Source organism: Trichechus manatus, unplaced genomic scaffold (assembly GCF_000243295.1).
Source record: "Trichechus manatus latirostris isolate Lorelei unplaced genomic scaffold, TriManLat1.0 scaffold00154, whole genome shotgun sequence".
Lineage (NCBI taxonomy): Eukaryota > Metazoa > Chordata > Mammalia > Sirenia > Trichechidae > Trichechus > Trichechus manatus.
Window position 1 is genome coordinate 1350230 of NW_004444090.1, and position 24285 is coordinate 1374514.

The following is a 24285-nucleotide window of genomic DNA, read 5'->3' on the forward strand; positions in this document are numbered from 1 at the left end:
ACTGGAAGGCAGGAGGGGACAGGAAAGCTGGTGATAGGGAACCCAAGGTTGAGAAGGGACAGTGTTGACATGTTATGGGGTTGTTAACCATTGTCATAAAACAATATGTGTACTAACTGTTTAATGAGAAACTATTTGTTCTGTAAACCTTCATCTAAAGTACAATAAAAAAAAATTTAATAATGAAAAATAAAATAAAATAACCTCTTTTATTGTGCTCCCTGAAGGAACAGTAGTGGTTCAGTGGTGGAATTCTCACCGTCCATGTGGGACACCCAGATTCTTGATTTCTGGCAGATGCACCTCATGCATAGCCACCACCTGTCTGTCAGTGAAGGCTTGTGTGTAGCTATGATGCTAAACAGGTTTTAGTGAAGCTTCTAGACTAAGACAGACTAGGAAGAAAGGCCTGGTGATTTACTTCTGAAAAATCAGCTAATGAAAACCCTATGAATCACAACAGTCAGATCTCATGGTATACGGGGAAGCAATGAGTCAGAGACTGACTGGACAGCAAACAACAACAACAGCATTGGTCTCCCTAACTTCACTTCTTACACCTGCCTCACCAGAAAACCAAACCTGTTGCAATCAAGTTTATTCCAACTCATAGCAACCCGGTGTACAACAGAACAAAACACTGCCTGGTCCTGCGCCATCCTCATGATTGTTGTTATGCTTGAGCCCATTGTTACAGCCACTGTGTCAATCCATGTCATTGAGGGTCTTCCTCTTTTTTGCTGACCCTCTTCTCTATCAAGCATGATGTCCTTCTCCGTGGACAGGTCCCTCCTGATAACACGTCCAAAGTGTGTGAGAAGAAGTCTCGCCATCCTCACTTCTAATGAGCATTCTGGCTGTACTTCCAAGACAGATTTGTGCGTTCTTTTGGCAGTCCATGCTATATTTTTCACCAGTACCAGAATTCAAAGGCATGGATTCTTCTTTGGTCTTTCTTATTCATTGTGCAGCTTTCACATGCATATGAGACGATTAAAAACATCATGGCTTGGGTCAGGCGCCCCTTAGTCCTTAAAGTGACATCTTTACTTTTTAACACTTTAAAGACACCTTTTGCAGCAGATTTGCCCAATGCAATAAATGTCCTTTGATTTCTTGATTGCTGCTTCCATGTGCATTGATTGTGGATCCAAATAAAATGAAATCCTTGACAACTTCAATCTTTTCTCCATTTATCGTGATGTTGCTTATTGGTCCAGTTGTGAGGATTTTTGTTTTCTTTATGTTGAAGTGTAATCCAAACAGAAGGCTGTGGTCTTTGGTCTTCATCAGTAAATGCTTCAAATCTTCTCTTTCAGCAAGCAAGGTTGTGTCATCTGCATATCACAGGTTGTTAATGAGTCTTCCTCCAATCCTGATACCACGTTTGTCTTCATGTAGTCCAGTTTATCAGATTATTTCTTCAGCATACAGACTGAATAGGTATGGTGAAAGGATACAACCCTGACCCACACCTTTCCTGACTTTAAGCCATGCGGTATCCCCTTGTTCTATTCAAACAACTGCCTCTTGGTCTAAGTACCGTTCCTTATGAGCACAATTATGTATTTTGGAATTCCCATTCTTCTCAATGTTATCCATAATTTGTTATGATCCACACAGTTAAATGCCTTTGCATAGTCAATAAGACACATATATACATCTTTCTGGTATTCTCTGCTTTCAGCGAAGATCCATCTAACATCAGCAATAATATCCCTTGTTCCACATCCTCTTCTGAATCTGGCTTGAATTTCTGGCAGTTCCCTGTCGATGTACTGCTGCAACTGCCTTTGTATGATCTTCAGCAAAATTTTACTTGCGTGTGATATTAATGATATTGTTTGATAATTTCCACATTCTCTTAGATCACCTTTCTTTGGAATGGATACAAATATGGATCTCTTCTAGTCGGTTGGCCAAGTAGCTGTCTTCCAAATTTCTTGGCATAGACAAGTCAGCATTTCAGTGCTGTATCTGTTTGTTGAAACATCTCAGTTGGTATTCTGTCAATTCCTGCAGCCTTGTTTATTGCCAATGCCTTCAGTGCAGCTTGGAGTTCTTCCTTCAGTACCACAGTTCTTGATCATATGCTACCTCTTGAAATGTTTGATTGTCCACCACTTCTTTTTGGTACAGTGACTCTGTGTTCCTTCCATCTTCTTTTGATGCTTTCTGTGTTGTTTAGTATTTTCCTCATAGAATCTTTCAGTATTGCAACTTGAAGCTTGAATTTTATTTTCAGTTCTTTCAGCTAGAGAAATGCTGAGCAAGTTTTTCCCTTTTGGTTTTCTAGTTCCAGGTCTTCGCACATTTCATTATAATACTTTACTTTGTCTTCTTGAGCTGCCCTTTGAAATTGTCTGCTCAGCTCTCTTATTTTATCATTTCTACCTTTCGCTTTAGCTATTTGACATTCAAGAGCAAGTTTCAGAGTCTGTTCTAACATCCATTTTGGTCTTTTCTTTCTTTCCTGTCTTTTTAATGACCTTTTGCTTTCTTCATTTGTGATGTCCCTGATGTCATTCCACAACTCGTCTGGTCTTCTGTCGTTAGTGTTCAGTGCATCAAATCTGCTCTTGAGATGGTCTGTAAATTCAGGTGGGATATACTCAAGGTCATACTTTGGTTCTTCTGGACTTGTTCTAATTTTCCTCACCTTCAGCTTGAACTTGGTTATGAGCAATTGATGGTCTGTTTCACAGTTGGCCCCTGGCCTTGTTCTGACTGATGATACTGAGCTTTTCCATCATCTGTTTCCACAAATGTCATTGATTTAATTCCTGTGTATTCCATCTGGCGAGGTCCACGTCTAGTCACTGTTAATGTAGTTGAAAAAAAGGTATTTACAATGAAGAAGTCGTTGGTCTTGAAAAATTCTATCATGTAATCTCAGGCATAGTTTCTGTCACCAAGGCCATATTTTCCAACTACCCATCCTTCTATGTTTCCAACTTTCACATTCCAATGGCCAGTAATTATCCATGCATTTTGACTGCACGTTTGATCAATTTCAGGCTGCAGAAGTTGGTAAAAATCTTCAGTTTCTTCATCTTTGGCTTTAGTGGTTTTCCGAAAATTTGAATAATAGTCATATTAACTGGTCTTCTGTGTAGGCGTATGGATATTATCCTATCACCAACATCCTTGTACTTCCGGATAGATCTTGAAATGTTCTTTTTGACGATGAGTGCAATGCCATTGGTCTTCAATTTGTTATTCCCGGCATGTTAGACCGTATGATTGTCTGATTCAAAATGGCCAATACCAGTCCATTTCAGCTCACTAATGCTTAGGATATCAGTGTTTATGTGTTCCATTTCATTTTTGACAACTTCAGGTTTTCTTAGATTCATACTTTGAACGTTCCATGTTTCTATTATTAATGGATGTTTGCAGCTATTTCTTCTCATTTTGAGTTGTGTTTGCTATAGTAGTATATAATATACTATTATAATTTGGATTCACTTTAAGTAATATGTGTGTTTATGTGTATCCCTTATAGTGTGTTAGACTCTGTGCTAAATACTTTGCTTGCATCACCCACTTCAATAAAATAGCTATCAGGTAGGTGCTGTTATCCACATTATAATAATGAAGAAACAGTGGTTTAGAGAGTCATATTTGCTGAAGGTCACACAACTATTAAATAACAGAAGGTAGTTCAACTAAGTCTAGTCTGTCTCCAAAACCTCAACTCTTATGACTATAGCTATGCAATATACTGCATCTCCTAATTTTGAGTCTGCCAAAATCCTGTCAGAGAACAAGTAACATAAAAGGGGATTTTTCCTGTTGATTTTTTTACATAATAGAAAACAAACAAACAAACCCATTGACGTTGAGTCAATTCCAACTCATAGTGACCGTATAGGACAGAATAGAACTTCCTGATAGGGTTTTCAAGGAGCAGCTGGTGAATTCAATCTGCTGACCTTTTGGTTAGCAGCCATAGCTCTTAACCACTGCACCACTAGGGCACATAGAACTAAAAAAATTTACAAATGTAAATATTTATTTTTCTTGGAAATTAAAAAAGTTACCTGAAAAGTTTAGAAATTCAGTTACATTAAAGTTCACTAGTAATATATAAAAATGCTAAAAAGTATTGCTTCAGCTACATTGTCTCAGTGAGAATTTTAAAAGCTCACATTTTTCATCTCTCTGTTTAAAAAAGAATTTATTTGAGGTCACGTACCTGTGGTTGTTGTGAAGTTCTACAAATAAAACTCATCATCTGTGACACATTTTAGTGTGCTCCCCTTCATTTCTGTAAGCTCACAGGTGTCTCGTCTCTCTTTTCTTGCCCCGTTCATCACGTCCGGGTCATGCTTATCACCCCTACCTTTGCTTTTATTTCTTTAGCTCTCAGCACCTCTCCTTCAGGCATCACTCCCACCAAAATCCTTACTGTTGTTGTTATTGGATATCACTGAGTCAGTTTCAACGCAGCAATCCCATGTGACAGAGTAGAACGGCCCCCATAGGGTTTTTGAAGAAGCACTGGTGGTACAATGCTTAAGCACTTGGCTGCTAACCGAAAGGTCATTAGTTCAAAGTCACCCAGTGACTCCACATGAGAAAAGACCTGGCAACCTGCTCCTGTAAAGATTTCAGCTTAGGAAACCCTATGGGGCAGTTCTTCTCTGTCATACAGGGCCACTCTGAGTCAGAAACGACTTGACGGCACACAACAACAATAGAGTTTTCTAGGCTGTAATCTTTCTTTACAAGAGCAGATGGCCAGATCTTTCTCTCATGTAGCCGCAAGGTGAGATAGAAGCTGAAAGCTTAACTGTTGGGCTACCAGGGCTTCTTGATAGAACTCTCACTAGATCCTTTCATTTTTTACATGGGAGCACCCCTACAGCCTCAGCCTCATCTGAACTTGCCACAGTTCTCCCAACACCTCTCCTCGACTTCTCTTCTTTTGGAATGTCCATGTGAATTAAACCCATCTTCAGATTCTCTTTCTGATTATTTCCCAGTCTTTCCCATGCTACCTTAAAACTACTATATGCAAAAATCTATCTTTTATAAAAGTATTTTACACTATTAGTGTTCCTTCATGGGAGAAAGATTATTTCCTTTCTCCTTCCGAAAATGTAATCCCTTCAGTTGTGCCCTCTATCCTAGTTCCTATAACCTACTCACCCGAAATGGAACTTCTTTCTCAAGGGAGGGCATTGCATAAGGTTGAACTCTTAAAAGTGCAAAAGCAGTGTGATTTTGAGAAACACTGAGCTACTTAAAGGATATTAAGAGGTGGAAGACACTTTGGAGGTCATAGGCCTGATTCCATTTGTTTCCTTATGTTTTGTTGTAGGTTGTATCACTTAGGATGCTTTTGCCTGCAAGTAACTGAATATTCCCACTAAGAGCTTAACAGTAAGATAATTTACCATCTCCCTTAACAAGAATTCTGGAGGTTGGGCAGTTCGGGGATTTGATTAGTAGCTCAGCAATATCACCACAGACCCAGGTGCTTCCCATATTTCCACTCTGCCATCTTCAGCTTGTTGGTGAAGTCTATCCTCCTGGCTCAAGATGGCCATGATGTCACATTCATATACAACTGCATGCATTGAAGGAGAGAAGATATGTTTCCTTTCTGTTATTATACCTCTCTGTTTATTTAAAAGGAGAAAGTTTTCCCAAGTTAGCCTAGAAGACTGTCACTCATACATCCATTCCTAGCTTCAAGAGAAGCAGGGATCACATATATCTGGCATTCTTTTTCCTTCTAATGGGAAGTGGGAGGATTCTGCCAGTAAGGAAGAAGAGGGAAAGAAATAGCTATTTGTGTAACCAATTAAACTAGTTGCCATTGAGTCCATTCAACTCATGGCAACCTGATGTGTATCAGAGTAGAACTGTGCTCCATAGGGTTCTCAGTGACTGATTTTTTGGAAGTCGATTTCTAGGCCTTTCTTCCGAGTCACCTCTGGGTGGACTGTAACTGCCAACCTTTTGGTGAGCAGCTGAGTGTGTTAACTGTTTTCACCAGCCAGGGACTCCAGCTATTAGTGAGGAAACCGTTAATGTCTGGCAGTCATGCTAAACCCAAGAAGAAAAATTTAACTTCTGAATTCTCTGCATCTTTTTTTTTATATTACCCAGATTTGAAGGATTTGATTTTATTTACACACATTTGCAGTTATTAGCTCCCTTATGTTAACTGCCAGAAAGGAAGAGACAGAAAGAGAAGATATAAATTTAAAACAACTACACTTAATAATAATTTATATATATGTATCACTTAGTTCCTTGGATTACACCTCAACATAAAGAAAACAAAAATCCTCACAACTGGACCCATAAGCAACGTTATGATAAATGGAGGAAAGAGTGATGTTGTCAAGGATTTAATTTTAACTTGGTCCACAATCAACGCCTATGGAAGCAGCAGTCAGGAAATGAAATGATGTATTGCATAGGGCAAATCTGCTGCAAAAAACCTCTTTAAAGTGTTAAAAAGCAACGATGTCGCTTTGAGAACTAAGGTGCCCATGACCCAAGCCATGGTGTTTCAGTCACCTCATATGCATGTGAAAGCTGGACAATGAATAAAGAAAACTGAAGAATTGGTGCCTTTGAATTATGGTGTTGGCGAAGAATATTGAATATTCCTGGACTTCCATAAGTACTAACAAGTCTGTCTTGGAAAAAATACAGCTAGAGTGCTCCTTGGATGGCAAGACTAAGTCTCACATACTTTGGACATGTTATCAAGAGGGACCAGTCCCTGGAGAGGGACATGCTTGATAAAGTAGAGGGTCAGCAAAAAAGAGGAAGACCCTTGATGAGATGGATTGACACAGTGGCAGCAACAATAAGCTGAAACATAACTATTGTGAGGATGGCACAGGACCGGGTAGAGTTTCGTTCTGTTGTACGTACGTTTGCTATGAGTTGGCACTGACTCGACGGCACCTAACAACAACAACAACATCACTTAGTTCATGTAGCAAATACTCTGAGCTATTACAATGTGTTAGGAATGTTTAAAAATTGTGTATTGGTATGTCACTAACTTTGGTCTATAGCTTCTTCTCATTTTCTTTTTATGGAAGCTCAAGTGTAGACAATAATTGTAACATAAAAGAATGACCGATCTTTGTTCCTCTTTGCTGGCATTCAGTCTAAGGAAAGTTGCTGTCCTAGTAGAATTTGGCAGAATCATGTAGTTAAACTTACAGAGAGATTTAAAAATGGAATAGAGGATGCCTTTCTAAATTTAGACTTCTGATAAAATATACATAACAATGAAATAGAAATTAACTCTGTTTAATTTGGTGATTCACTTGTGCCCAGTAAGAATTATGGAAAGAAACAGGACTAAAATACCTACCATCAATTTTAGTATGAAAGTATTTTTAGTTTGAGACAAATAAAGCTATGCAAATAATTGCTATCTACTATTTACTAAATGTCTTTTGTATGTCAGGTCCTATGTTAAGTACCAGAGATCCAAAGATGTGGATATGATTTCATTTCCACCTACTGGACCATGAGCTCCAACAGGGAAGAGAGATAGGTGTGTGAGGTAAGGATTAACACAAATGACAGTGTCTATCCTGTAAGGACTACAGTAGAGGTGTGTGAGGTAAGGATTAACACAAATGACAATATTCTGTAAGGTAGTTTATAGTACTCTCATATCTAGATGGAAAAATGAAGCCTCAGAGTATCCATTTGAGGACAACATTAGAAAAAGACTTCATGGAGGATATAGTATTTGAGATAGGCCCTGAAAGATGAAATCTTAATAGTTAGAGGAAGCAGGTGCAGGACATTCTTAACAAAAACATTGCTGTTGGGTCTATTCAGACTCATAGCGACACTATAGGACAGAGTAGAACTGCCCCATAAGCTTTCCAAGGAGCGGTTGGTGAATTTGAACTGCCAACGTTTTTGGTTAGCAGCCAAGCTCTTAACCACTGCACCACCAGGGCTCCGCAGGGCATTCTAGGCAGTGTGAGTAGCTCGAGCAGTTTTATTTGAGCACAGTTTGTAGCAGAGAGAAGATTAGGAAGATAACTGAGTCTTCTAATGAATGACCTTATATTCAAGGTTGAGATGTTTGTATTTAATTCAGTGGGTAGTAGGAATCCCCAGGAGGTTTTTGAGCAGATGACTTCTGTGCCCAGAAGGGTACATTTGGGAAGTTAATTTTCAACAATTATATCTTGTTGGGCTGAAGATGATCCAGAGGAGAGAGTATAGAGCAGTCCAAGTAATAGGTAACAAGGGCCCTGTCATATGCTACCTTTTCAAGTGGTTCAAGTGGTTAAGAGTGTCACATAGTGATAGAAAGCGAAGTAGGTGAACCTGGATTCAAGAGCTATTTAGTTAGGTTTGTTGCTATTCTTTTATTTTGATGAACAATTATTTACAACTCCTACAAGTTAAAGTTGAATCCTGCTTATATGAATTTCTGTTATTCTCTTGTTGATAATAGCTTGCCTCAGAGAGGTTTTCTTTTTTTTAATATTTATTTTACTTTTTTTTTACATATCTAAATTTATTTCTTAGCTTGCTATTTAAAAATACACTTTATATATTTTGTAATTCTATCACATATAGTCTATTATTTCATAATTTCTTTTTCTTAATTGTACTTTAGTTGAAGGTTTACAGAACAAATAGTTTCTCATTAAACAGTTAGTACACATATTGTTTTATAACACTGGTTAACAACCCTACTACATGTCAACCCTCTCCCTTCTCAACCTTGGGTTCCCCATTACCAGCTTTCCTGTCCCCTCGTGCTTTCTAGTTCTTGTCCCTGGGCTGTTGTGCCCCATTAATCTTGTTTTGTTTTATGGGGCTGTTTAATCTATCGCTGAAGGGTGAAACTCAAGTGACTCCATTACTGAGCTAAAAGGGCATCTGGGGGCCGTACTCTCGGGATTTCTCCAGTCTCGGTCAGGCCAGTAAGTCTGGTCTTTTTTTGTGAGTTAGAATTTTGTTCTACGTTTTTCTCCAGCTCTGTCCAGGACCCTCTGTTGTGATCCCAGTCAGAGCAGTCAGTGGTGGTAGCCAGGCACCATCTAGTTGTACTGGACTCAGTCTGGTGGAGGCTGTGGTAGTTGTGGTCCATTAGTCCTCTGGGCTAATCTTTCCCTTGCATCTTGTTTTCTTCATTCTCCCTTGCTGCTGAAGGGGTGAGACCAGTGGAATATCTTAGATGACTGCTCACAGGCTTTTAAGACCCCAGACACTACTCACCAAGGTAGAGTGTAGACCATTGTCTTTATAAACTGTGTTATGCCAGTTGAGCTAGATGTTCCCTGAGACCATGGTCCCCACAGCCCTCAGCCCAGCAATTCGGTCCCTCAGGGACTTTGAATGTGTCTATGGAGCTTCCATGACCTTCCCTTGTACAAGTTGTGCTGGCTTCCCCAGTATTGTGTACTGTCTTACACTTCACCAAAGTTACCACTTATCTATTGTCTACTTAGCATTCCCTCCCCACCCCTCCCATCCCTCGTAACCATCAAAGATTGTTTCTTTTTGTGTGTAAACCTTTTCATGAGTTTTTACAGTAGTGGTTTCATATACTGTTTGTCCTTTTGTGATCAACTTATTTCAGTCAGATAATGTCCTCCAGTTTCATCCATGTTATGAGATGCTTCACAGATTCATCATTGTTCTTTATTGTTGCATAATACTCCACTGTGTGTATGTGCCATAGTTTGTTTATCCATTCATCTGTTGATGGGCATCTAGGTTGTTTCCATCTTTTTGCTATTGTGAACAGTGCTGCAGTGAACATGGGTGTGCATATGTCTATTCATGTGACAGCTCTTATATTCTCTAGGATATATTCCTAGGAGTGGGATTGCTGGATTGTATGGTATGTCTATTTCTAGCTTTCTAAGGAAGCGCCATATTGTTTTCCAAAATGGTTGTATCATTTTGCATTCCCACCAGCAGTGCATAAGAGTTCTGATCTCCCCCCAGCCTTAGAGGGGTTTTCTAAGATAAATTTTTAATTGCTTAAAGCTACCAAAAAGTGTGAGAGGTGTACTTTGTGGCAGGATGGAGTAACAGTGTCTGTATTTACCTCCCTGCTAGAAACAACTGAGAAACTGGACAAAGTATATTAAATAACTGTTTCAGTACTGGACATCAGGCAGTGAAGGACATTGATCTCTGAAAGATGAGTTCTGTGATTGTCCCCACTCACTACCATGAGAGAGTTTCCAGGCCACAGCACAGGGAGGATCAACTAGCTGGAGCTGAGTGATCTCCCTCAGTTGTGGAGATGGAGCTGGTTCTTTGAAAAGATTGCTAAAACTGCTAAGTCTTCTACCAGACTGACCAGAAAAAAAAAAAAGAGAGAAGACACAAATTACCAATATCAGGAATGGGAGAGATGACATCACTACTGATTCTAAATATGTTAAAAGGACAATAAAGTATGGCTAATAACTTGATGCCAGTAAATGCAACAACCTATATGAAAAGGGCAAATTCCTTAAAAGACACAAACTACTAAAGCTCACTCAAAAAGAAATAGATAACCTGAATAGCCCTATATCTATTAAAGAAATTGAATTTGTGATTAAAAACCTCCCCACAAGGAAAGCTCCAGGCCCAGATGGCTTTGTTGTTGAATTATACCAAACATTTAAGAAAGAAATAATATCCATTCTATACAAACTCTTGCAGAAAATTGAAGGATAGAATACTTCCCAAATTATTCTATAGGGCATCAAAACCAAAGACGTTACAAGAAAAGAAAATTATAAACCAGTATCCCTATCTGTTTACCCTAAATTGATCTATAGATTGAACAATATGCCAATTAAAATCTCAGCAGGCTTTCTTATTGAAATTGACAAGTACATTATAAAACTCATATGGAAATACAAAGGACCTAGAAGTACCAAAACAACTTAGAGAGCTAACAGTATCTGATTTTTAAAAAAATAAATTTACAGTTGTAAAGATGGTTATGGTATTGATAGATAAATAGATCAGTGAAACAGAATTGAGTCCTGAAATAGATTCCAAAGTATATGGTCAATTGATTCCTGACAAACGTGCAAAGGCAATTTAGCGGGGAAAGAAAAATCTTGTCAACAAGTGGCGCTGAAACAGTGTGATATATGTATGCAAAAAAATGAACTTATATCTACCCCACATATCATTTATAAAAATTAACTCATAATGTTTTATAGACCTAAATGTACAACCCTAAAACTATAAAACATCTAGAATAAACCATAGGAAAAAAATCTTTGTGAGCCAACAACAACAAAAAAAAATTGGCAAAAATTTCTTAAATACACAGCAGAAACATGACTATAAAAGATAAACTTGATATGTAGGACTTCATCAAAATTAAGAATTTCTGTTCTTTGAAAGAGGCTGTTAAGAGAATGAAAGGACAAGCTACAGATGAGGAGAAAATATTTGCAAATCGCATATCTGATAGAGGACTTGTATCCAGAGTAGCTCAATAATAAGAAAACAATCCAATAAAAATGGGCAAAGAATGTATACAAATGACAAATAAGCTAATGAAAAACTAACATCAATAGTCATTAGGGGAATGCAAGTAAAAACCACAATGAGATACCACTACACGCCTGTTAGAATGGCAAAAAATAAATAAAAATACTGACCATATGAAGTGATAGCAAGAATATAAAGCAACTGGAACTCTCAAACACTGTTAATGGAAATGTAACATGATACACCTACTTCGGAAGTAGTTTGGCAGTTTCTTAAACATTCATTTCCAAATGACTCAACCATTCCACTCCTAGCAATTACCCAAGAGAAATTAAAGCATATATGCATACAAATACTTGTACACAAATATTCATAGCAGCTTTATTTGTAATAGCCAAAAACTGGGGAAAATATATATATCACCAGGTGAATGGATAAACAATTTTGGTATATTGATATAATGGAATGTACCTCAGCAATAAAAAGGAATGAATTATTGATGCCCACAGCAACATATGTGAATCTCAAACTAATTATACTGACTGAAAGAAGCCAGATCCCCCCGGAAAAGGTATGATTCCATTTATATAAAAATTTAGAAAATGCAGTTTCTATTTCATTTATATTGACTGAAAGCAAATCAGTGGTTGCCAAGGGACAGTGGGGGAGAAGAATGGTTAGGAAGAGGAAGGAAGAATTATAAAAGGACATGAGGAAACCTTTGGAGGTCATGGATATGTTTATTATCTTGATTTTGGTGATAGTTTCATGGATGCATACGTTGTCAAAACTTACCAAATAATATACTTTAAATATATGCAGATTTTTGTATGTCAATTATACTTCAATAAAGCTGTGTTTAAAACTACCAAAAAGGTACCAAATCTGCTTTCCCAAGCTCAACTAAAACTTTCAATGCTAAGGAATTCAAATATAACATATTTACCATTTAGATTCCCATAGTTGCCAAGAATGCTTTTTTCTGCATATTTATATCTATACTTTGTTTGGTTTAATTTTTTTTGAAATTCCTAAAATGGAAATCCTTTATTTGGTGAAGAAGTAGAGCAGCAGAAAAGTCACATAAAGTACTGGTGAGAATATAAACTGGTGTAATCACTATGTAATAATTTTTCTGCATACCCTACAGCATAGCAATTTTCATTCTAGGTGTATAACAAGAATAGCAATTTTCAAACTGTTTTGTCTCAGGATGCTTTTGTATTCTTAAATTATTGAGGAACTCAAAGAGCTTTTGTTCATATGGGTCATATCTATAGTTACTGTATTAGAAATTAAAATTGAGAAAGTTTTAAAATAGTTATTAATTTTTAAATAATAATAAACCTATTACTATTATACCAATAATACTTTCAGGGAAAATACCTGTTTTCTAAAAAAAAAGGAAGAGTGCTATTGCCTTACAATTTTTGCACATCTCTTTAATGTGTTACTCAATAGGTGACAAATGGACTGCTTCTGTATTCAATATGTTGGTATGTATTTTTTTGGTTGAAATACACATGAAAAAAATCTGGCCTCACACAGATACATAGTTGGAAAAGGAAAAAACTATTTTAATAGCCTTTTCAGAAAAATTGTGGATATGCTTCTTCGATATTACACTAAAACTTTCCAAGAGGTATTCTTAAGTTTAAGTTGGAATGTTGAATTGAAACCACGTCAGTGAAATTTTTGTACTCTATTACATTAAAATCCATTGGTGTATCCTGTACTTTGAATGCTTTACCCATGCATGATTTTGTAACATTATACATTAGTCATTTGAAAAATATTGGTTCACTGAGTTATTCACCTCTTCTAAATATTAACACATTTTGTTATACAGTATAACATATGATATTCATTAATGTCACCAATGATCTTATCAGAAAAGTTTCAAAGAACTTGGAAGCTTACTGGGGAAGACACTGTTTTCTAAAATTCTGATTTTTGCTTGAAAGCTCAAATTTTATCATTGGCAACCAACACTGTTATTTGTGTTCTTTGAAGTGACAGGGTTACCTTCTGTAATTTTGAAAAAAATATCTGCTGAATACCAAATCTGAATTGCCATGACTTGGAGTCTGCCAATTGTTCTTTCAAATACAAATGGTGTCCCATAAAAAAAGTGGTAAGTTCAGCTCACCTTTTGAACAATCACACAATTGCTTTTCCTTGAGACAACCATGGATCTTTGTTATTCATCAGAAATCCTTTATGTTTACCTTCCATTTAGTCACATAGAACAAGGTTAGCAAATATTTTCTATAATGGATTAGATGGGAAATACTTTAGGCTTTGTGGACCATTGAGTTGAATTTAACTGTTGCAGATACTCAACTATGTCATTGTAATGCAAAAGTGGCCATAGGCAATCTGTAAACAAATGGGTATGGCTGTGTTCCAATAAAACTTTATTTACAAAAACAGGAAGCAGGTCAGATTTGCCTTGTAGTGGGAGTTTGCTGACCCCTGACATAGAGCATTAAAAAAATGAGTACTTCAGGGCCAAGATTTAATAAAGTTAATAACTTTTACTGCTTCATCAAGGATACCCTTATGTAAAACTGGTGTGTGCGTGTGTGTGTGTGTGTGTGTGTGTATGTGTGTATGTGTGTGAGTGATGAGTGTGTAAAGAGTACAGTGACCGTGAGTACAATTTGGTGCCACTCACTTGATACCAGAAGTTTTAACCTCCATTGCTTTTATATTAGGTGACATATAAAAGAGTGCTTGTGATAGCACTATTTCTGATAACAGAAATGTGGAAACAGTTCAAACAGTTGATAGAAGGATAGATAAATATTTTAGACAGTAATATCAGAGGAAATGAATGAAATAACAGCCACAAGTGACAGTATAGATAAAACTTGCAAATGAAACATTTAATGAATGAGGCGAATTGCAGAAGACAATATACTTTGTAATACTATTAATATAAAGATGAAAAAGCAGGCTAAACTAAATAATATTACTTAGAGAAATTTAAACATATGGTAAAATTGTTTTGTTTAAAGGTAAAATTTATCGCAACAGTTGCATCTTTATTGACCTCTATTCAAATGTGCTTTTACATAAATGAAACATACTGCACTTTTTTACTCCATAGTATGCCTTACTGAATTGCCATGGTACTCTATTTGGTGTCTTTCACTCAACATTATGTGAGAGTCATCCAGGTCTTTGTATGTAGTAGTAGCTTGTAGCTTGTACCTTTTCATTGCTGTGCATATATTTCATTGTTATAACATGGTTATTATCCATTCTGCTATAGATGGACATTTGGATTGTTTTCTTTTTGGAACTATCGTAAGTAAAGCTGCAGTGAACATTCTTGCACGTGAGCTCTAGTGGACATAAGCACGCATTTTTGTTAAGTACATGCCCAGAATGGCATTTGTGGGTCACAGAACTTTAGCTTTAGTTGATCTGGCATTTTCTAACATGGTTTTTCAGCTTATACACCCACCAGCAATCTATGGGAATTTCATTTACTCCACAGACTTGCTTTTAATTGTAGCCATTCTGTTGGGGCAGGGAATATCTCATTGTGGGTTTAATTTGCCTTTTCCTGATAACTATTGATGTTGAGCACCTTTTAATGTGCGCATTGGTCATTTAGATACTCTGTTAAAATGTTTATTAAGCTATTTTGGGGATTTTGTTTGATTCCGTCTCATCAGGTATATCCCCAGATCCCATTAATTCTGTCTTCTAAGTAGACCTCATGTTTACCCTCTTCTTCCTTCATCAGTATCCTGGTTCAAGCAAGTTACTTTCATGTCTTTCCTGGATTCCTGTAGCAACCTTCTGACTCTAGTTCTGCCTTCCCTTCCCCCAGTCCCTTCTCTACCTAGTAGACACAGACTTCAGTTTTTAAAATGGTGTTTAAGTAAAGTTTTATTCCCTACTGTGACCTCTGAATACTTTTGTAATCTAGTTCCTGCCTATAATTACAGCTTCTCTCCACCTGTTCCTGGAATGCGTGTCCCCGATAAACCGTACTGCTTGTTTTTCCCCCAAAACACCAAGTGCTGTCTTTCCTGTATGCCTTTGTACACATTTTTTACTGTCTGGTATAGTTTTTCTCTCCTGCTCCCCATCACAACTCTTTACCCTAATAACAAGTGTGTGCACACACGCTCACACACAGACACCAGTTCCACTCTGCTTGACTCACCTTTTTCCTGAGCGTTTGATGCCCTTCTCATGTGTTTCTATAATACCGTGTACTGGTTACCGAATGCAGTGGATTCCCCGCTTGTATTCTTTAAGAATAACAAAGAGTCAAGCGGATTTAAAGCAAGGCATAGTTTATTACTCGCCGCGAGTAAGGAGAGGAGGGGAGATCCTCCCCAAAAGCACTCTGTCTGAACAAAGGGCTGGGGGTGCAGTTTTATACCACGCGGGAAAGGGAAAGGTGAGTCAAGCAGAAAGGAACTGGTGTGTGTGTGTTTGTGCGTGCGCGAACGCACTTGTTGTTAGGGTAAAGAGTTGTGATGGGGAGCAGGAGAGAAAAACTATACCAGACAGTCATACATATCCATTAACTTCATATATATTCAAAAAGAGGTCGGGGTAGGATTTTGGCATGGACGTGGCTGATGGACTTCTCACTTCTGAAATGGGCTCAGTCACCACTCGATGATGTTTGTCCGGTGATTTTGGTTCCTAAGCAACACTTATGGGATGAGGCCACCTGATGGTCAACCTGATCTCTTACCGTGCATGCCCAGGATTCTAGATCTAATTGGCTAATCTGAAAGACAGCTACAAGTGGACAGATTAGGAGGAAGCAAACAACATTTGCACCATTTTTCTTCTAAAAAAAATTTTTAACCAACGTAACTTGTCGTTTAAGGCCTTTACTGTCCCTAGCTGGTCTCATACTTTCTCCACTATGTCATTTATTGTATTGTAATTGACTTAATTTTTTACTATATTCCACTGGACTTTAAGTGTTTTTAGGGCATAAAATTGCCTCGTTCACTGTTGTTTCTTTTACCTATTCTAGTACCTGGAATATGGTAGGCTTTCAAATATTTGTTGAATGAGTAAATGAAAATATATGTAAATTTTAGGGTCTTTATACCCTATACTGTCAAATTACCTTTCAGAAAAATTATATTGGTGCACGCCGTTACCAGCAGTGTGCTGGAGTACTCATTTCCCTTATGCATTTTACGTAGTATTTTTAAGTTATTTACCAATTTAGTGAAAAATAGTATCCCATAATTTTATTTTGCATTTTTTTATTAGTGAAGTGGAACTCTTTTTGTTATCTTGATCATTTGTATATTTTCATTTTTTAAATTGTTTGTGTTCTTGACCGAATTGTGTGTTAGGGCGTTTATCTGTCATATTTTTTTTTTTTTCTGTATCCAGTATTATCAGAAGAATTAGACTATAACGGGCTTGCCCCTAAGGATGTATATGTGTGTGTGTGTGTGTGTGTGTGTGTGTGTGTGTGTGTGTGTGGTTAGATAGCTCTAAGGAATCTACATTTTAAAAGAATTGAATTAAGCATTAAAAAAAGTATTATATGGAAATCTTTTCTTAAAAGCTACTTTTCCCATTAAACAGTGGAGTATTTTCCAAGAATTTCAAGAGTAAATGTACATTAAGAACTTAGTACATTAAAAACACAAATATTTAATGGATAGAGAATAACTTATGAACCATATAAATTTATACCTCCTTAACATATACCCCAAACCATTGTCATCGAGTTGATTCTGACTCATAGTGACCCTATAGGATAGAGTAGAACTGTCCCATAGGGTTTCCAAGGAGCAGCTGGCGGATTCAAACTGCCAACCTTTTGTTTAGCAGCCATAGCTCTTAACCACTGTACCACCAGGGCTCCCCTTAATGTATGTAAATAGTTAATTGTATTGGGAGGTATCTGTTTTTTATCAAAATTCAAGATAGTAGCTGAAAGAAAGGAGTAAGATTGGCTAGATATTGGTTAATTACATGTGTTAGTAGTTTGTGGGTAGATGGAGTTATGCGCATAAACTGATGCCTCTATTTAAAACTATTTGTATTTTGAACACTTCTCAGAAATGAATATGTATTGAGAAGTTTATGACTATGATAAATATGTTTTGGAAAACATATTCTATAAGTGCTTAATGAAATTTAAATTTCAGTTCCGCATTCACACTAGCCACATCTGAGGTACTCAACAGCCACATGTAACTAGTGGCTACTATATGGAACAGCAGAAATATAGAACATTTCCCTTATCACTAAAAGTTCTGTATAGCACTGTGTATACTGTGCAGTAGTTATGTGGCTGTTTTGGGTGGTAATGATTGCAGACTCTCATGCAACTATAAATGCCATCACATGATTATAGTATTTACTGTAGATAAATATTCAGTAGAAGGCCCTCTTTGGCCAGGCTTCAAAGTCTAGTCATTTAAGTACTTGAAGGCCTTTCTGTACAGTTGAGCAGTCCCTTCACTTGCCCCTCCAGCTTTCCCTAATTGCACCGTCCTTCTCGAACTACTAATTACTATCTTCTCACTCTTGGATAGTCTCACTCCATACTTCTCAGCAGCTTTATATCTGTCAGCATTTTTCCACCTCTGCTCAGGAACACCCATTCTTACTTCCCTAACTCTCCTTTCTGAGGCTAATGCTATCTGACCCCTGGATCCTAGATCTCATTCTATTTCTAGAATTCCCATAAATTATCTCTACTATTTTCAACCTCACCTCTTTTTGGCTTTTCCTACTTGGCCTCAAACATGCTTAAATGCTTCCCATCTTTAAACAGTAAAATGCCTTTCCTTTGACCTTCTCCTCACATCTGGTTTATGCCTGAGCTTTATTTCCTTCACTGCCACACACAGCAGCAGTCTCCTTTGCGCATTCTATTCTTGGGTGTTCATCTTACTAGGACCTTCTGCAGTATTTGACACTAGTGACCCCCAATTGCTTTTTGAAACTTTTGAAGCACTCTTCTTAATTGGCTCCCAGAATTTCACTTTCCTGGGCCTCTCTTTACCACTCTGTTCTTTTGCTTTTCTTCAGTTCATCTCTTAAATGTTAGTGTGAACCTTGATTCTTGTTACTTTTACTAATTATACATGTAGTTTTCATTGTTCTCTCTGTGATCTTTGAGTCACCTTCCACTTGCGTGGTTTCAGTTCCCATTTAATTGCTGATGACTCCCAAATTTGCATCTAGTCCAAATGTTTCTTCTGAGCTTTAGAACGTGTTTCTAGTCCCCTATCAGACAGTGCAACTTAGATCTCCAGCAGCTACTTCAAGTCTGTCATGTCCAAAATAGTTTATTATATTTCACTTGAAATTAACTTTCCCCCTATTTCAGTAAATAGCGTTTACTGGATCCAAAACCAGAAATCTGAAATTGCTCAAGATTCTTTTTCCCCTCAACTCCAATATCCATTTGCTTCCCTGCAAATCTTGTCAGTGACACTTCCTGTATCTCTCAGCTCCATTCATTATCTCCCAGTCTCCACTGCCTTTTTGTTAATTCAGGATCAGCTCATTTCTGATTCTCAGCTGTGCTTTGTAACTTCAATTTTCTCATTTCTTAGTATGTCTTTCCAGGTAGCGGTGATTACTCTTATCCTGAACCTCCGTTGAACCTTGCAGACAGTATTTAGTAGTTGTTACATAACGTGGTTGACTGTAAAAACCAAATCATATTGATACTTTTCTGCTAAAGAAAACTTCCAGTGGCTTCCCTTTGTCCATTGAGTTAAGTTCAAACTCTTTAGTGTCATATGTGAGACTCCTCACTGCCCATTCCTACCTCTTTAGCCTAAGTTTCTACCCCCACCACCTACCTACACATACCTAGCACCCAGACCACCCCAGTGCTGCAAGGACACAGTACCTTCTACAGATGCACACTTTGCACATCTGCTACAAATGCCCTTCTCACTCCTCTCCCATCTCATGCTTCGTGGTATCCTTTCAGATTTTGCTCAGATGTGTCCAGTTCCCCATGGAGTCCCTCATCTCCTACTGTATTCTCTTCATGCAGTCTGTATAAAGCAGTATTTACAAACATTTATTTTAAGCACCTTCTCTGCTCAGATGGTTTGCGATCCTTATAATAGCCCTTAAAGGTAGTAATTACTACCTTCATTTTAAAGATGAGGGTATGAGGTGAACAGAGGTAAAGTAATTTGCCCATGGGTATACACTTACCCAGGGGTGGATCTAGGCTTGGACCTGGGCTTTTTATGCTCTATCACATTGCCTCTCTCTATTCGTCTCTTGTAGGGATTTCTGTATTACCTGAACACACATATGTCTCCTCTCACTAGCAGTACATTTCTATATCCCCAGAGCCCGTTTCAATAAATAAATGAATAGAAGAATTTGCAACTGGCGCAGAATTTCAAGTATAATGTAGTCCCATGATAGAGAGAAAACAATGTTATAGTGTAGTGATTTTTCTTTTTCAAAGAACTGTTTATATTTTTGGCTAAAATATGTTTTTTTGTACATTTTGTTCAACAAATGTTTATTGTACATGGTGAAGCACCGCACGTTGATATGGCCATTTCATCTTCAAGGAGCTTTGGTATGGCAGAAGTTAAGACATGTACACATCTGTTCTGAAAACCTAGCAGGAACAGATTTGAAGAAAGGAACAATATAATTGTTTTTTCCATAGGAAAAAAAAATTACTTTTATAGAAATGTTTAATTTTGAAAAATATAAATAAAATAAAAATTACTCATTTTATATGGGCTGCCTACTGAATCCTATTAAATTGCAGTGTTTCCATTATATACAGAAATGAAAGATCATATAATTTAATTCTAATTCAGTGAATATTATTCAAAGTCTTTTTCCCTCCTCAGAGAAGCTCCACTGACTAGGAAGCTTTATAACTGAATTAAAGAGATCTCAATGAGAATTTGTAATAAAATGTCCTTTGTTGTTGTTGTTAGGTGCCATCGAGTCAGTTCCGACTCATAGCAACCTCATGTACAACAGAACGAAACACTGCCCAGTCTGGCGCAAATCTCACAATTGTTGCTATGTTTGAGCCCATTATGGTAGTCATTGTGTCAGTCCATCTCACCGAGGGTCTTCCTCTTTTTCACTGACCCTCTACTTTACCAAGCATAATGCCCTTCTCTAGGGACTGGTCCTTCCTAATAACATGTCCAAAGTGCATGAAACGAAGTCTTGCCGTCCTTGCTTCCAAGGAGCATTCTGGCTGTATTTCTTCCAAGACAGATTTGTTTGTTCTTCTGGCAGGTTTTAAGGCAGAGAGAGGTCAAATGGGGCTGCATGTGAAAGAAGGGACCAGGAAAGATTTCCTGAAGGATGAGTAGAATTCCAAAAGAGGAAGATACTGGAGCAGGAGGTGGGGTGGATTCAGGGAAATGGGGATGATGAGTGGAATTTAAAATGACTGTTAAGTAAGAAATAAACCTGGTTTGGCCCATTTATAATTCAGAACAATTTTTGACAGTCTTTATTCTAGAAGTTAAGTGCTGTTTCGGTGATGGAGTGTCAATTATTTAAAACCTTGTTTATTGTGAAATATAGAAGCAGAGAAATGTATGAAACAAATATATAGCTTAATGATTATTGAGTGTGGATCATGAGTAGGAAAAAAGTAGGTTTGTCTCTGGGTTTGTTGCATGAGACTTCCTAGGAACTGGGTATCACATGCATTTCTCTGCAGGGTGGGTGTGGCTTGTAATGGAAGCCACGCTATCTGTTGTCCTGAAGAGGTCATTCTGTGCTGTTGAGAGTACTTTGAAGTTGCACTGTCCCATCGTAGCTTAGCTGTTGCTTCTTAGCACACAGTCTTTGGTGGCTTTAGCTATTTTTTTGACAGCATTAACCTAATTTTCTGAATGCTGGGCACCCCCTGTTGGCCACTACATAATTTTTTACCTAAGGTACACCTGGAATCATACCAATAATTTGTAGTTGTAGACAATTTATTATAAAGTTTTCCTCTCTGGTAAACATAGGTCAAATTTAATTTATGCATACATGATGTTTTATGAAAGCTTACATAGGCATAGTGGAATTCTGTTTTACTAGTTGCTCTATTCTGCCATCAAGTGACAAGAGTATTTATCAGCATCTATCAAAATGAAAGTCCTAGTGAGGGATGCTTTTAGCTATAGCATTTCAAAAAATGCATATATGTTATTGCCTTCAAATGGTGTCTAGAATAAGTGTCCACATGTCTGAGACATTCTGCTATGAGCGATAAAAAAGATTAATGTGAGGCTTAGCTCTCCTTGCATGTATAATTTTAAAAATGGCATTGATAACCAGCAAATAAAATTCAGAAGAGGGCACAAAAGAGAATTCAACAGAAAAACTAAGCTCAAGAATAAATAAATAAATTGGGTAAATAATATATGTGCCCATGTGTAAGAATATTACAGTTTAATCCATTTTAAAATTTTGTTATCAGCTATTGTCAAAGTCATTTTGAAGTTATATTTTAGGAAACAGGTTTAAATGTTTAAAATTTGAAATGAATCTTTGTATGCAGTAATTAATATCATTGATCTGTATCTTCTATTTTCATAGATTTGATCCAGGCCACCAATGAGACCAATGTTAATATTCCTCAGATGGCCGACACGCTCTTTGAGCGAGCAACGAACAGTAGCTGGGTGGTTGTATTTAAAGCATTAGTGACAACACATCATCTTATGGTGCATGGAAATGAGGTACACTAGTAAACTTAACTTCTTTTTTTGATGGGGGAGGGAGGCGTTCATGGAAGAGCATGGTGATGACTTAAGGCTGTTTGAGTTTTTACCAATTAGTAGAAAAAGAAGAGGAAATCTATGGGGCAAAATCATCTACAGTACAATTCTAATCTTCTATTTAGATACTTTCCAAAAACATTTAAATTAGGCATTATATTAGAAATATTAAAGTATTAACAATTACTAGTCCTGAAAATGTATATGCAATATAAACATGTTAGTGGGCAAAAACACTGTTTGAAGAAAGGAACAATATAATTGTTTTTTCTACAGGAAATAGTCCTTTGTGCCTTTGTTTAAAATTACTTTGATAGAAATGTTTAGTTTTTAAAAATATGGATAAAATAAAAATTCCTCATTTTATATGGGATGCCTACTAAATCCTATTAAATTGCAGTGTTTCCATTTTATACAGAGATGAGAGATCATATAATTTAATTCTAATTCAATAAGTGTTATTCAAAGTCTTTTCCCCCACGCAGAGAAGCTCAGCTGATTAGGAAGCTTTATAACTGAATTAAACAGATCTCAATGAGAATTTGTAATAAAATTTTCTTTGTTGTTGTTAGATGCCATTAAGTCAGTACAACAGAATGATACACTGTCCGGTCCTATGCCATCCTCACAATCATTGCTATGTTTGAGCCCATTGTTAGAGCTACTGTGTCAGTCCATTTCTTTGAGGGTCTTCCTCTTTCTTGCTGACCCTCGACTTTACCAAGCATGATGTCCTTCTCCAGGGACTGGTCCTTCCTAATAATATGTCCAAAGAATGTGAGGTGCAGTCTTACCATCCTTGCTTCTAAGGAGCGTTCTGGATGTACTTCTTCCAAGACAGACTTACTAGTTCTTCTGGCAGTCCATGGTGTATTCAGTATTCTTCTCCAGCACCGTAATTCAAAGGCATCAATTCTTCTTCGATCTTCCTTATCCATTGTCCAGTTTTTGCATGCATATGAGGCAATTGAAAATATTGTGGCTTGGGTCAGGCTCACCTTAGTCCTCAAAGTGCCATCTTTGCTTTTTAACACTTTAAAGAAGTCTTTTTCAGCAGATTTGCCCAGTGCAGTAGGTCGTTTGATTTCTTGACTGCTGCTTCCATGGGCTTTGACTCTTTATCCAAGTTAATATTGCCTTTAGTATCAGAAATTGTGTAAAGGTATGATTTGAGAATATGATACTTAATTATAATTTTTATTTTTCAGAGATTTATTCAGTATTTGGCCTCTAGAAATACACTATTCAATCTCAGCAATTTTTTGGATAAAAGTGGATCCCATGGTGAGAATATTTCTGTAATATGTTTTAAGTAATAGGTATTATAGACATAGTCGGACCTGATAGATTTAAGTTTGTAACTTTTAGCTAATGCTTTTGATGTAGAATTTTTAAATTTTGAAATGCAGTCCATAATCCAAAATCTTAGAACTGATAGCTCCACTGGGTATTTAAGAAAAATGTAAAAATATAGTTATATTAATCTAAAGTGTAAAAATATAGAATCTTTAATTCTGGGCAACTCAGCCTATAAAATACATTAATTTTATTCTTGTCATTTTCAGTGTTTACCTTAAAGAGTAACAGTGGGTTTGCTAGACCCACAGTTGTTTGTTTACAAAGGTGTAGGAGACATGAATGAAAGATGCTTCCCCAGTTTAAAAATAAAGTGATACCAGTGTTAAAGAAATTTTGTTTGTAAATTAATAGGGTTTGAACTGCAGTTGTGTTCATCCACCATATTTACTGGTTGTCTAGTATGTATAAGGCAAGCACATCAAGCAAGTGGATAATTACCAGATGGATAAATGCATTAAGTCTGTCACAGGCTTTTATTTGAAATAGTGAACAAAAAATGTGAGAAAAAGAATTAGAAAAGACATTCTGTACAGGATAATAGTGTACCTAACTTGAGTAGTCTTGAAATGTCTCATGTCTAAAGTGTTTTTGCTTGGAAACAGCGTAGATTTTAAATGAGGCCTGCATCTGATACACCTATTGACTTCATTCTAGAACCGTCTACATTTAGAGAGTTAAAAAATTTTACAACTAAATAAATCACAGCTGAAGGTATTTC

The 24285-nt window shown here is 37.0% G+C and overlaps 1 protein-coding gene across 5 annotated transcripts in view; it reads left to right on the forward strand.

Moving 5' to 3' along the window:
- The window catches only part of SNAP91 (synaptosome associated protein 91), a 173394-nt gene that overhangs the window by 38482 nt on the left and 110627 nt on the right, over nucleotides 1-24285 (forward strand). For 4 of the 5 annotated variants that reach the window (XM_004386043.1, XM_004386042.1, XM_004386044.1 and 1 more), the window contains 2 exons: nucleotides 22027-22169; nucleotides 23417-23492. In XM_004386043.1, coding sequence (XP_004386100.1) covers nucleotides 22027-22169; nucleotides 23417-23492 — 219 coding nt within the window. The remainder of the gene's footprint in view (nucleotides 1-22026; nucleotides 22170-23416; nucleotides 23493-24285) is intronic. The other variant, XM_004386045.1, reaches the window with a different exon arrangement.